General features: G+C 36.5%; 2 protein-coding genes across 2 annotated transcripts in view; both read left to right on the top strand.

Annotated features, from left to right (window-relative positions):
* Nucleotides 1-1,795: 1,795 nt before the first annotated feature.
* Nucleotides 1,796-14,666, top strand: part of LOC137715172 (GABA transporter 1-like) — a 39,275-nt gene continuing 26,404 nt past the window's right edge. Inside the window, exon 1 of the mRNA XM_068454411.1 lies at nt 1,796-1,868. The gene's annotated coding sequence lies outside the window, so the exon portion shown is untranslated. The remainder of the gene's footprint in view (nt 1,869-14,666) is intronic.
* On the top strand, nt 1,947-14,663 carry LOC137715174 (GABA transporter 1-like). Its single transcript, XM_068454413.1, has 7 exons — nt 1,947-2,109; nt 3,069-3,299; nt 12,271-12,368; nt 12,751-12,937; nt 13,129-13,259; nt 13,638-13,871; nt 13,955-14,663. The coding sequence occupies exons 1-7, from the start codon at nt 1,986-1,988 to the stop codon at nt 14,333-14,335; spliced, it is 1,386 nt and encodes a 461-aa protein (XP_068310514.1). The 5' UTR covers nt 1,947-1,985; the 3' UTR covers nt 14,336-14,663.

The raw sequence follows: 14,666 nt of genomic DNA, 5'->3' as shown, positions 1-14,666 counted from the left end.
TGGGTCCAATCATTTTTTTATGATGAGGATCAAGAAATTGCAGGTTCTGATCTGATTAAGGAACTTCAGGTCTTGTATATACTCATCATAACAAAAGATAAGTACAATAAATAAATTAAAGCAATAGGCGGTAATTCCAGCCATAGTAAATAAATTGCATTTAAGTAAATAAAGCTTGAGACAAGGGCTTTAATTCAGCCCCATTCACACAAATCAAAACTTAAAGCAGTAAGCGGTAAAACCGTCCATGATAAATAAATTGCTTTAAAGTAAATAGAACTTGTGAAAGGGTTTTACACTCCAATTCACATAAATAACAAGAAGTATCAGACCTCCTTTTATTTATTATTTTTCTTTCTTTTATCAACACTTATTCAAACCTTTTTATTATTACTTTTCTTATTTCTGCAGCATGGTGCCATGCACCAACAGAAGCCTTTATTTGTTTTGTTTATTTATTATTTTGACCAAATGGTGCTGTGGACTATTCAAATTCCTTTATATTTTATTATTATTATTTTTCTTAGGGTGCAGTCAACACCACACATTTCCAAACTTTTTTTTTTTCTCACATGTGCCTTACCATTCCATCAATCCCCATTTTCTATTATTTTTCTTCCTTCTTTGTCAATCTCGAAACGCAGGGCCAGTTGTGTTGTTATGGAGGTTGCCCAAATTCAATTCCATCCAAAAGGCTACGAGAGACTGGCGTTGTTCTTGCATGACCCAGGGAATATGGCATTGCTAAGCAAGAACCTCCATACAGAGACATAGATCACAGTGAGGTTGATGGAGGCACAAAAAAGGGAGGCCTGTGTGGAATTAGTCCTGCCATCACCATCGCATATAACTGAGGATTCATGGGAGTCCTCGAGATCCGTTGAAAACAACGAGATCTGGGTTTCTAAGTTTGATGAGATTCTTCTAGATCTCTGGAAACCAATTATCAAGTAAGAGTTTTCTCATCTCGTTTTTATTTTGTGAGATTTTAGCTAACGGAGGTGAGAGGTAGATGGTGCATCACCTGATTTATGGCATTGTGCTTTCCACTGACATGAGAGCTTCTCGTGCTGATAACGTGTTGTAAATCAACGGTGTGTGCAGTGGAATAAATAAAGCAAGATACAAAATTTACGAGGTTCCTCTACAGTCAGTTTGACTGGAGTACGTCCTCGGAGTAGCAGTGGTGCTTTCATTATAATTTAGAATAATAGGAATACAAAATAACTCTCTCTATTTTTTTCTCTCCTCTTCCTCTTTTCTCTCTCTTCCTCTGTCGTGAACTTGTCCCTTTGATGTTGTGTGGAGTTTGTATTTATATAGAAAATAGAAGTTGTATGAGCCAAGCTTCGGCAAACAGTGTAAGGGCTCATTATTTAATTCTTTGAGTGAACATCCACTGTTCTACAACAATTACAATATTTATCTAAAATTAAAAAAAAAAAATTATTTTTGATCAAAACAAAAAAAAAGGGTTTGCATGACTCATGCCTACGTCGCGCAAAGCCACTAAGGCACTTTGCACGACACACGGCCTGCGTCGTGCAAACCCTATTTTCACTGTCTTGGCGCGACGGTTAGCACGTGACGAAGGTTGCGTTACGCAAACCCTTAAGCAATGATTTTTCACTTTGCGCAACGAAAGTCCCTACGTTGCGCAAGGTTTTTTTCTACGATTAGCTCCCAAGAGGGGTTTGACCATTAAGTAGAGACGTAGCCACGTTGACAACGCTACAGACCTTTTATATCACATGTTTTTTTTTTCTCTCTATTATATTAGAAAGAAAAACAATAATATATAGTGACGAGACGACGGAGGAAAGTTGCGCATCATCGAAGGGACCGCTTTGACTGTATGCGCTACGCAGGTCGGCTATATATTATGTACACACGCAGATATATAACCCCAAGTCTCTTCAAGATCTGATCCCATCCCACTTCTTTTGTTGCTCTTGGTTTTGTTTTCTGTTTTTCGGAAGAGAGAGATGGGGACGCTGCCACCAACATCGGTAGTAGTAGATGATGCAAAAGTTGGCCGCGAAGAAGATGATCATGATCACGAACAGAAGCAACTCGATGCCGGTGCTCGTTTTGTTCTCAAATCCAAAGGTGCACAAATAAGCTACTTTGTTAATTCTTCATATCATATTATAAGATACAGAATATTACGGTTGTATGAATTCATATTAGGAAGAGAAACTATTGTCTAATGATTTAAATGATTATGAGCCTCTTCTTTTTATTTACGTATTGAGTTCAACAATTCGTATACGTAATCTTATGTTGTTCAATATATATAATGATGTACACATATTAAGTTCAAATAATATCATGTATAAAGAGGCGTGTCGAAAATATAAATCTTAGACCTAAAAAAAAAACCTTGGCTAAATAATTTCAGCTCTCTCAACCATAACTGGTAATTCGATTAAAAAAAATTAGATTTAGAATGGAAGCTTATTTTCTGTTTGTTTATCATTATTGTGATGATCTCTTCCACCGTGGTCATTATCATCATCATCACATTGATTGGCGCCTTTGATTTTTTTTTCTCCACCTTTTTGCTCTCTCTCTCTCTCTCTCTCTCTCATAATTCATACGGCTCAAAATTCTGGTTGTTACTGTTTCTCACACCACTGTACATGTTGAGTTGTTGACCATACGTACCACTTAATTTGCGTTGTGCATACATATGTGCTCGAGTATAACATCTTGTTTTATAAGATTTTTAGCCGTCTAGATTTTTATTTATGTTAGGGATACGATATATATTGGTGCAACTGCTAAGAACAAAACAACAACAAAAAAGGGTAACAATCGCAAAGTAAGTGTGATTGTTTCAGGCGTACTTATTGCTAAAAGTGTTAATACTTTTGTTACTGTTATCATGCTTTTAGCAATAACTAATCTAGAAATAGTCTCGCTTGCTCCATGTCTATTTGTAGTCTTTTTATTTGTGTTGAAATTTTCTAGTATCATTTTTCATAAATAGCTTCAAATAATATTGTTATATAAAATGGGGGAAAGAAGTAAAAAGAATATTTGAATTAGTAATATTGTTAATGTAGGATCATGGGTGCACTGCGGTTATCACTTGACAACATCGATTGTTGCTCCGGCACTCCTGAGTTTGCCGTACGCTTTCACCTTCCTCGGATGGGAGGCCGGAATTTTGTGTTTAGTCATCGGAGCATTAGTTACTTTCTATTCGTACAATTTAATCTCTTTGGTTCTTGAACACTATGCTCAATTGGGTCATCGCCATCTACGATTCAGAGACATGGCTCATGACATTTTAGGTACGTACGAATTTGAAGACCCTTTTTTGGCCTCTCATTTCTTAATTATGTGCACCTGTCGTTAATAAGTTTTTAATGTTATTACTAGCAATAACACTATCAGTACATGACAATCCACTACTTGCAGTAGAGTTAAAGTGTTGTTATATTTATAAGTTTACTTGACATGTAGATATGGTGTTGCAAAAGTCTTAAGGTCAACATTTACAGTTTAGGGTTCTGTTTGGGCCTGAAATACCAGTAAGCTTAAGTGAGATCGTGGGAAGATTAAGCTTAAGTGAGGCTCAATAAAGTCCTCAGTGAATTAAAATTGCCAATGATAAGGATGGCTCATATGAGGTCCAAATTATTCTAAAAGTCATAATTCATTCTTGATCAGATAGTGATGAATTAAGTGCACAAAGGGGTTAGGTTCAGAATTCTGGTTCAAATCAAAGATGTTAGGACTGGATAAAGATGAGTTTTGACTAAGGAAGTGATTATAGTGATAAAGAGAGAATATTCAAGTAAACACAATCCTATATGGACTCTGCCTAGGCGACTTATTTATCATGAAGTTCATCTCTATAAATATAAGAGGTTCTACAATATGAAAGCCTTCAACTCAACAAAAAACTCAAACACTCTATGTGAAACCCTTCTCACATCTTAAGAAAAAAACTAACAATCTTAACCCTTCCCTCAACACATCTTCAATTTGAATAAGTAAACAACAATGGAGTAGTATGATCAAATAGCTTAGGAGCATAGTTTGGACAAGTAAATAGCACCGCTTCTAAGTTGGTTGGTTATCTATCCAAGTCTTAGTAGATGAAGACTTCTTAATTCTTTTGCCCGAAGAAGTCGTTTCACTAACCTCCCAGCAAAGTAAAGTGTTCTATGATTGGTTACTCTCATCTCCCTTTAGTACCTTTGCCCTTAAAACCTCGGGTGCACCTGTACTTTCACGAGTAAAGTTAAGTCAACAAAACCTGGTGCAGTAGATCCTAAACTTCGCTGATAATTTCTTCAATTTCTAGAATCCAAGGCTGAGACACGTTCCTTCCTCTGCCGTAGTTGCTCAAATGTAGAAGTCGCAACGCATCCAATACCACCACCACCACACCTATTCTACTTGTTTGGCTGAACTCAGTCTTAAGTTGGCACGCCCACATTTATCAGAAGAACACAGTTAACTCATAGTTACTCAGTTACACACCACGTAGACTTTGTAATTTTTAAAGTTATTCAAAGTTTAAATTTTAATAAGGGAACTTTAACGAAAAGCTCTCGGTACTATTTACTTTAACGAAAAACTACATTTTTACACTAGAAAGTCAATCCTCTAGGCTATAAATTGAGCAGTTCGAGTAGACATATAGCTGCCATGTAGTCTATCGCCTACCCACATTGCCTACTAGTTTATTATTGCATATCATGGGTGCCCTATCCTACATATATTTGCACTAATCTTAGCTTCACACGGGTTTTTGACTAGTTGTAGCCCAAGCTAGTGGTCTCTTTCCTCCCACTAGAGGCATATGAATATGATTGATGAGTAATAAATATTGATATCAAAATAAAACATATGATATTAATACATATAGCAACTTTAGTAAGTGGTAGATTATCATGATTGTTAAGGTCTTTTTTCTTCAACTTGTTGCATTTTGGCTTGAACCCATCCCTTTTTTTTCTCAGTGGAGAATAATGTAAAATATTGTTTGTTCTTAAAGAAATATAGAGAGCAATTGTAAGTGTAGAATCTGTAGATGCATCAATGACAATAATGTACACAACCAGCACCAGATTTAGTTAACCAGTGTCAAAAATGTGTTAGGAAACCTCTTAGTATTATGGTTTAGTACTATTCTTCTTCACTTGTAAGTGAGAAGTCATAGGTTTGATTTTAGTCAAAGGTGAAGTTGAACCACATCGTTATGGTGGATCCAATGTGAGGCTTAGTCCATTCTCTCACCCCCTTAATGTAGATACTATCGTTTATCCCAAAAAAACAAAAAAAGTGCTGATTTTTACACTCTCTTTTTTATTTATAGTCATTAGATTAAATAAGTCAAGTGAAATCCAAGGTTATAAATAAATATTTTATAGAGGCTTGTTATAAATAGGTAAAAGTTAGAGAGATAACCTTTACTAATGACAAGAGCGAAGCAGGTGTAAAATATCACACTGTAACTATAACACCAAGGGATGACAAATAAAAGAGGGAGGAATAGATACTGATGTTATTGATCTTTCCTTTTTCCTCTGTGTATTTTGATAGCAGTCAGAGCGCTCTATTTATAGTGCAACTCCAAATGTATTAATTACACCCTTTGAAAAATATGATCTCCTTCATTTCCAAAGTCTACATTACTATGTGTGGGTATTGAAAAATTTGTGTGGGCATTCATTAATCTGCCAATATTTTCAACATTGCCAATGCTTTCAATATTGCCAATGTTTTCAACACTCCCCCTTGGATGCCCACATATCAACATTAGTTGCCTTGTTAAAATCTTGCTTGGAAAAATCCAGTGGGAAAAAACCATAGCGAAGGAAAAAGAGTACAACTTTATCTGGATAGTATGCTTATGTTGCCTTGTTAAAACCTTGATAGGAAAAACTCAGTGGGAAAAATCCTAATCGAAGTAAAAAGAGTACAACATGCATGTATCATGGATGCTCCCCCTGATATTTATCTACCCCTGATTCCGCATTCTCCAAATTTATCTGATTGGTACGTCGACGTAATCCGATACTTTGCACTAACTTCTGAAACATGCATTTTGGTAGAGATTTGGTTAACAAGTCTGCCAGATTTTCATTGGAACGGATTTGTCTGACTTTAATAACTTTAGCCTTTTGAAGCTCATGTGCACTGAAAAACTTTGGAGATATGTGTTTAGTCTTGTCACCCTTGATAAATCCTTCTTTCAGTTGGGCAACATAGGCTGCATTGTCTTCATAGATGACAGTTGGAGTGTCTGTCTTTGAAGGTAGACCATATGAATTCCGAGTATGATGGATCATTGATCTTAACCAAGAACATTCACGACTTTCTTCATGTAAAACAAGTATTTCTGAATGATTTGAAGATGTAGCAACTAATGTTTGCTTTGTTGAGCGCCATGAGATTGTTGTATCTCCATTCTTGAACACATATCCGGTTTGTGAGCCGGTTTTATACGGATCAGAAAGAAAACTAGCATCTGCATATCCAACAATGACTTAGTCATTTGTGGATTTCTTTGAGTAGAAAAGACCCATGTCTGTTGTCTCACGAAGGTATCGCAATACATCTTTGACTCCCTTCCAATGATGAATTGTTGAAGCAGAGTTATACCTTACTAACAGGTTGATTGAAAAGGCTATATCTGGTCTAGTACATTGTGCTAAATTGCACTCAAATATGGTACTTCTGGACCAAGGACCAGTTCATCATCTTCTTCTGGACATAATAAATCTTTCTTAATATCTAGAGAATGAACGACCGTTGGCGTGCTGAGTGGATAAGCCTTGTCCATGCCAAATTGCTTCAAGATTTTTTCAATATAAGTTGATTGGTGAACCAAAATTCCACTAGCACAATGCTCAATCTACAAGCCGAGACAAAATTTTGTTTTTCTAAGGTCTTTCATTTCAAATTCGTTTTTCAGATATTCAGCAATTTTATTGAGCTCTTCAGGTTTTCCAACTAGGTTCATATCATCGACATATACTGCCACTATAGCAAATCCAGAGTTGGATTTCTTAACACACAAGGGCAAATGACATTGTTGGTATACCCTTCTTTGATTTAATACTCACTGAGATGATTATACCACATCGTCCAGATTGTTTCAGCCCATACAATGATCTCTTTAATTTGATTGAGAGCATACGTTGTGGTTTGTTAGTTGTTTTAGGCAACTTAAGTCATTTTGGAACTTTCATATATATGTCAGTATCTAATTCTCCATATAGATACGCGGTGATGACATCCATAAGTTGCATGTTAAGTTTTTCTGAAACCACTAAACTTATTAAGTAACGGAACATAATTGCATCCATTACAAGAGAGTACGTCTCCTCATAATCAATTACAAGTCTTTGCGAAAAACCTTGTGCAACGAGTCGTGCTTTATATCTTGCAATCTCGTTTTTCTCATTACGTTTCCTTGTGAATACCCATTTGTAACCCATGGGGTTAACACTAGGTGGGGTTTGGACTACTGGTCCAAAAACATTTCGCCTTTCGAAGGAATTTAATTCTGCCTGGATTGCATCTTTCCACTTAGGCCAATCTTGTCTCTGTTTGCATTCATCAACAGAGCAGGGCTCCAGATCATCACTTAGTATGATTTCATTGGCTACTGTGAATGCGAATATGTCATCGATAATTATTTCATTTCGATCCCACAATTCTTTATAACAAGCATAATTTATGGAGATTTCTTTGCTTTTATGTACTTCTGTTTCTTCGGGTACATGTGTCTCATCAAGGACATTTTCTTTTTCTGAAAGTACAAAATCATGAATTGTGGATTTGTCATTCATTTTCTCTTCTTGAATGATTTCATTTGGATTCAGTTGTGCCCCTATCTTTCTCTTTCGATGGGTTGAATCTTTTGAACCTGGAGGTCTACCATGATTCAGGCGTGCACCAGATGAATCATTCACTGCCACTTTATTTTGTCCAACAGGGACATCAATTCTTATAGGTGCATTTACAGCTGGTATATGTGATTTTGTCACTTTCATAGCATCATTAAATGCATCTGGCATTTGATTGGCAATACTTTGAAGATGAACAATCCTTTTTACTTCATTTTCACATTGAATGCTTCGAGGATCAAAATGAGATAAGGTGGGAATAACCCATGTCAGCTTTTGCCATTTTTCTGGAATGGTCTTTTCTCCCCCCTAACGATGGGAATACTGTCTCATCAAAGTGACAATCAGCAAAATGAACTGTAAACATATCACCTGTCAAGGGTTCCAAATATCTAATGATAGATGGTGAATCAAAACCCATATAAATTCCTAATCGGCCCTGAGGTCCCATTTTAGTGCGTTGTGGTGGTGAAATAGGTACATAAACAGCACAATCAAAAACTCGAAATGTGAAATGTTTGGCTGATGTCCAAACACAAGTTGTACTAAGGAGTATTGGTGGTTGGCTATATGTCTTAATTGAACTAATGATGCAGCATGTAAGATGGCATGTCCCCATATAAAGGCTGGTAATTTTTTTTTCATAAGCAGAGTGTAGGCTATTAACTGAGCCCGCTTGATCAATGCTTCTGCTAAACCATTTTGAGTATGGACATGAGGAGCAGAGTGTTCAACATCAATGCCCAATGTCATGCAGTGATCATCAAAGGTTTGAGACGTAAATTCACCAGCGTTATCAAGTCGGATTGACTTAATGGGGTAATCTAGGAACTGTGCTCACAACTTAATTATCTAAACAAGAAGTCTCGCAAAAGCTACATTCTGAGTAGACAAAAGACAAACATGTGACCATCAGGTAGATGCATCAACCAAAACCATAAAATATCGGAATGGTCCACAAGATGGTTGAATAGGCCCACAAATATCCCCTTGAATTCTTTGCAGAAATGATGGGGATTCAGCATCAACCTTTAATTGTGATGGTCTAATTATGAACTTCCCTTGAGAACAAGCCTTGCAAGGGTTATCATTTGAGATAGCATGTGTTTGCTCAATAATGGATGTCCATTATAGTTGGTAATGATTCTATGCATCATGGTAGATCCTGGGTGACCCATACGGTTATGCCAAAGCATGTAAACTTTTGAATCAATGAACTTATGGTTCATAATAGTATGTGATTCAATTTCTTTATGTATGTATAATACAATCCACTCATTAAACCATGCAACTTCTCCAATATACACTTCATTGGAGGTAATGCCTAGATACTCCACATTTTCTGCACTTTTCGTTTCAATGTTGTATCCATTTAAACGTATGTATTTAAAACTCAACAAATTTCGAGTAGTGTACAATGCATTTTGTATGTTCCATTTGGTAACATAATCTGGGCTTTCTTTGAACCTTCAATTACATCCGAAGAGCCTGATGTTGTTGTTACCCTTACTTTTGTAAACATCAATCTTGAGAAATACTCTTGATCTCGAAGTATTGTATGCGTGGTTACGCAGTCTACAAGACAAATATCTCCACCATTTCTCATGTTTTGAGAATGACCATAGTTTTTATCCATGCTCTCTGAGTAAGGGAATCATAGTTAAAAGCAAGTTATAACAAGAAATTTAAACACCACTTTTATTGAATTTGAAATGCTAGTTTTGAACTACATGTTCAGTACATCAAACATAAACGATTTAGTCGGACCGGTATACTTCATTCCCTCTTTCCACAATAAAATCTGAGACATCTAGGTAGGTTGTGTTCAAATGCCTTGATAAATCACACACTGGATCAGGTATATCTATTGGTTTAGCCTGGTTGAGAAAATTGGTCTTAACACCCTTTTCCTTGATGGAGGCTTGATATAGATCTACCAAATATTTTGGGGTACGACAAGTACGCGCCCAGTGCCCATTGCCACCACACCTATGGCAAGCTCCTTTAGAGTTTTTGGGAGCATTGTTCATATTAGCTTTGCCTTTGTGGCGATTCACATTTTTAAAGCTCGGGCCTGAATTATGCCTTGGAACCTGGTTGTGAAACTGGACACCATGATTTTTGCCTTTCTCGTTCTACCGTCCTTACTTGTGGCCACGTCCGCGTTTGTGATTATTGCCACCAGAGGATGTGGCGTTCACTTTGAGAGAATCAGCAAATCCAGTAGGTCAGGACTGATAATTCTTCATCAGGAGCTTATTGTTTTGTTCAGCAACCAGGAGCACAGATATCAAATGGTTGTATTCAGTGAAACCTTACTCTCTATACTGCTGCTGCAAGAGCACGTTTGAGGCATGAAAGGTGCTGAAAGTCTTTTCCAGCATATCTTCCTCAGTGATGGTTTCCCCACAGAGTTTCATCTGAGAGCTAATTCTGAACATCGCAGAATTGTACTCAGCCACTAACTTGAAATTTTGGATCCTTAGATGAGTCCACTCATAACGAGCTTTTGGAAGAATCACCGTTTTCTGGTGATTGTATCTGTTTCCCAATGCCTTCTAGAGTGCTAACGGATCTTCAACCATTAGGTACTCATTTTTTTAGTCCTTCATCAAGGTGGTGAGGGATAAAGATCATGGCCTTCTCCCGATCTTGAGAAGATGCAATGTTCCCTTCCTTGATTGTTTCTCCAAGATTCCCTGCCTCCAAATGGATCTTGGTATCCATTACCCAGGTAAGGTAGTTATTCCCAGTAAAATCAAGCTATGCCAAGTTCGCCATTTTCTTTTTTGAAAGAAAACTAAGATGTGCAAGAACCTGAAATAATATGTATTATGGAGCTATTTAGTGTTGGAACTTCTAGTTCTTACAAATTTTTCATTTTGATCTTCAGGCCAAAATGATAAGCACTCGAAACTTCAGGCTCGAGATTTACAAGATGAATGAGGAGGGCGATTGTATTGCATCATTCTTGTTGAAATAACATAACATAGGATGGGCGATTATTCCGCACCACTCAAGTAGTAGGAAAATTTAAATATGCAGAATAGGGTGGGCGATTATACCGCTCCATCTAAAATTGCAATAAAATTAGATTTGCAGTCCAAGATAGGCGATGATATCACACTATCTTGGATTGCAGTAAGAATAAATTTGCAGTTCAAGATGGGCGATTGTATCGCACCATCTTGGATTGCAGTAAAATTAACATAAATAAACACTGGGTTAGTAATCAAGATCTACACCAAACAAGAAATCAAAGATATATGTAACTGTTAGGTTGAGAACTAAAAGCAGGCATGGTGCAAATAGTTATTCATGAGGGTATGTCCAGCAGTTGAGATAGATGAAAAAGATGAACAGTAAAATCGTTAGAGGAAACTTTTTTTTTCTTTCTTTTGTTCGACGAAGAGAAATGAGAAAATTGTTAGATTTTAGAGAGTCGTGCTGATAACGTGTTATAAATAGGTAAAAGTTAGAGAGATAACCTTTACTAATGACAGGAGCGAAGCAGGTGTAAAATATCACACTGTAACTATAACACCAAGGGATGACAAATAAAAGATGGAGGAATAGATACTGATGTTATTGATCTTTCCTTTTTTCTCTGTGTATTTTGATAGCAGTCGGAGCACACTATTTATAAAGCAACTCCAAACGTATTTATTACACCCTTTGAAAAATATGATCTCCTTCATTTCCAAAGTCTACATTACTATGTGTGGGTATTGAAAAATTTGTTTCGGCATTCATTAATCTACCAACATTTTCAACATTGCCAATATTTTTAATACTACCAATGTTTTCAACAAGGCTCTATTTATTTAACGTGTATTAGAGGCTCTATTTATTTAACGTGTATTAGAGGCATTTTCCTCTCCTCATGTGGGATGTGGCTTGCCTGCCATTAACTTTGAAATGGGCCAAATGGCCCTTGTCAATTTTTATTTACCAAAAGAAAATGGGTTTGCCCATATTGAAAAGAAGATTTAGCAAGAAAACAGGTTGAATAATATTGATATATTGATGACCAATTAACTTTTGATGAAGTCACATTTTTCTTTTTAATGTCGGAAGATGTGTCCGGGTTGATTGTTTGACATTCATACCTACTCTATCCAAAAATATAATCACCAAAACTTAATTTTAGCATGATAAAAAAGTACCGCAATGAATCAATGATCATATTCATTCCTGTGTTAAGTGGTATGTGATACTCAAAATCCATTATGATCGATTCTAAAAAATCTCACCTGTAAAATATGAAAATAAATATCATTAGACAGTAATAGAAAGTAATTAGGATGATCAGTGTTTAAAATGTATACTTTCACATATTATAACTAGAAAAAAAAACTTATGCCAATATGTCATTGTTACAAATCGAATCTTACAGGTCCGAGATGGAGTCGTTATTTTGTCGGACCAATTCAATTCCTAGTATGCTATGGCGCTGTTGTGGCCTGTACTCTTTTGGGAGGACAATGCATGAAGGTAATCTGATTAATTTTTTTATCACCTTCTTTATTATTTTTTTTATAATGTTTTTTATTGTTTCGGCATGTTGATATTATGCACATTAAAAGGAGGCGAATTAACGATATGTCACACAATGAGCGAGTCATAATAAATTGATATCAAACTTGCAGTCGACAAGATTTGAATCTAAGATCTTGTACGTACAAGTAGAGAGAGATACCACTAGACTCTAATAGGAAGTGACACTGCTTTTTTGTTTCTTAACGAAGAAATTTTCAACTCACTCTTTCACTGGGTAATAGACTTTTTTTAAGGCTTCCACTCATCTATATTATGATTCTTCTCAGCTGGCAACTTTGTTTTTGTTTGAAAACTTTCATGTTTTATAATTATGCAGGCAGTTTACTTGCTGACCAACGCAAATGGGACTATGAAGCTATACGAGTTTGTGATCATATTTGGGTGCTTAATGCTGCTTTTGGCTCAAATCCCATCTTTTCACTCTCTCAGGCACATCAACTTGGTGTCTGTCTTTCTTTGCCTAGCATATAGTGCTTGTACCACTGCTGCCTGCATCTACATTGGTAATGTCTTTGCTACATTGCCAAACAGGACATACAGTCACTAAAATCAAGTTCATTGCCTTGTGGGTTATTTGGGCATAGTTAAGTTGACTAAAGAACTATGTTTCCCATAGGTGCTCGAATTCATATCACTCTTTCCATAATTTAGAATAGATGAAAACTTACATGAATGAATATAATTTTTTTTTCAGGAAGTTCTTCCAAGGGGCCGCATAAGAACTATTCCTTGAATGGCAACAGTCAAAGTCGAGTTTTTGGGGTCTTTAATGCTAATGCCATCATTGCTACAACATTTGGCAACGGTATCATTCCAGAAATTCAGGTTCAAAATATTCCAATTGTCCTTACTTCCCTCTCATATTCTTAGGAATTAGTTCCAAACATGTTTGGAAGTGCTACTTGCAACAAAGTGTTTTTATTAGGAGGTGATTTGTTAGAAGCACATAAGTTATTTTATTAAAAACTCGAGTGCTTCTTACATATTTACCTGAAATCATTACATAGAAAAGCGTTATCAGATCCTTGTACAAGAAGCACCCAAAGTCCAACCGAAAAATAATTTTTCATATTTCAGCCAATAACAGCCAAAAGTGCTTTTGGAATGATCAAAACTACTCACAAACACACCCTAGTAGGCTCAAACATGTTACTTTATTTTTTGGATTTTCGGAACTAATAATTGTAAAATTTTTGGTAATAGGCAACAATAGCACCACCAGTGAAGGGAAAGATGTTCAAGGGACTCTGTGTTTGTTATGCAGTTGTGACGATGACTTTCTTCAGTGTTACCATCTCTGGCTATTGGGCATTTGGGAACCAATCTGAAGGACTCATCCTTAACAACTTCTTGGATGATGGCAAACCTTTGGTGCCCAAGTGGTTCATCTTCATGATCAACCTTTTCATCATAATCCAACTATCAGCGGTTGGTGTGGTAAGAAATTAATCGAACACCACCACCCGAAATCTCTTCTTCAAACATGGAGCAAAACACTAATCCACTTGCTTGGTTTGCAGGTTTATCTCCAGCCCACAAATGAAGTTCTTGAGCGAGCATTTGCAGATCCAACTAGCAAAGAGTTCTCTGCGCGCAATGTGATCCCTCGGGCAGTATCTCGCTCGATGTCTGTCATCTTAGCAACCATTATAGCAGCAATGATTCCATTTTTCGGGGACATCAATGCGGTTATTGGGGCTTTTGGTTTCATCCCCCTTGACTTTGTCTTGCCTGTTGTGCTCTATAACTTGACCTTCAAGCCATCTAAAAGAAGCCCCATTTTCGTGTTAAACACCACTATTGCAGTGGTTTTCTCAATCTTGGGGGTTTTAGCTGCAATTGCTGCTGTAAGACAAATAAGCCTCGATGCCAAAACTTATCGGTTGTTTGCTAATGTATGAACACCATTAAGCAAATATTGCTTGCTTTCGCTCAAGTGGTATAGACAAGTTGGATGAAGTGTAGATCCTAGGTTGGATTTCCCTTGTAACTAAAGTATTTGATCGCTGTTCCAGTGTGCATAATGTTATGTATATGCTATTTGCAGCGATTCTTATTTTTACTTGCAACAGTAGATGCAAGTAATAAGCTAATGAATAAATAAGAAGTCCTTTAATGTTAATTGTGTATGCACTTAGTCTTCAAAATGACAAGTGTAAGGCTCAAATGTGTAAGGCTAAATTAGCCATGTGTAGTGATCCTAAAAGTTAGCTAGATGCGTGTCTGAGATCA

The sequence above is a fragment of the Pyrus communis genome, chromosome 14 (genome assembly GCF_963583255.1).
Source record: "Pyrus communis chromosome 14, drPyrComm1.1, whole genome shotgun sequence".
In the NCBI taxonomy this organism is placed as follows: domain Eukaryota; kingdom Viridiplantae; phylum Streptophyta; class Magnoliopsida; order Rosales; family Rosaceae; genus Pyrus; species Pyrus communis.
This window is presented reverse-complemented; position numbering and strand designations above follow the sequence as displayed.

Coding starts and splice junctions, on each gene's coding strand:
- LOC137715174 (XM_068454413.1), top strand. CDS start 1,986: ATGGGGACGCTGCCACCAACATCGGTAGTAGTAGATGATGCAAAAGTT. Junction 2,110..3,068: donor TTTTGTTCTCAAATCCAAAG/GTGCACAAATAA, acceptor TTGTTAATGTAG/GATCATGGGTGCACTGCGGT. Junction 3,300..12,270: donor CATGGCTCATGACATTTTAG/GTACGTACGAAT, acceptor CGAATCTTACAG/GTCCGAGATGGAGTCGTTAT.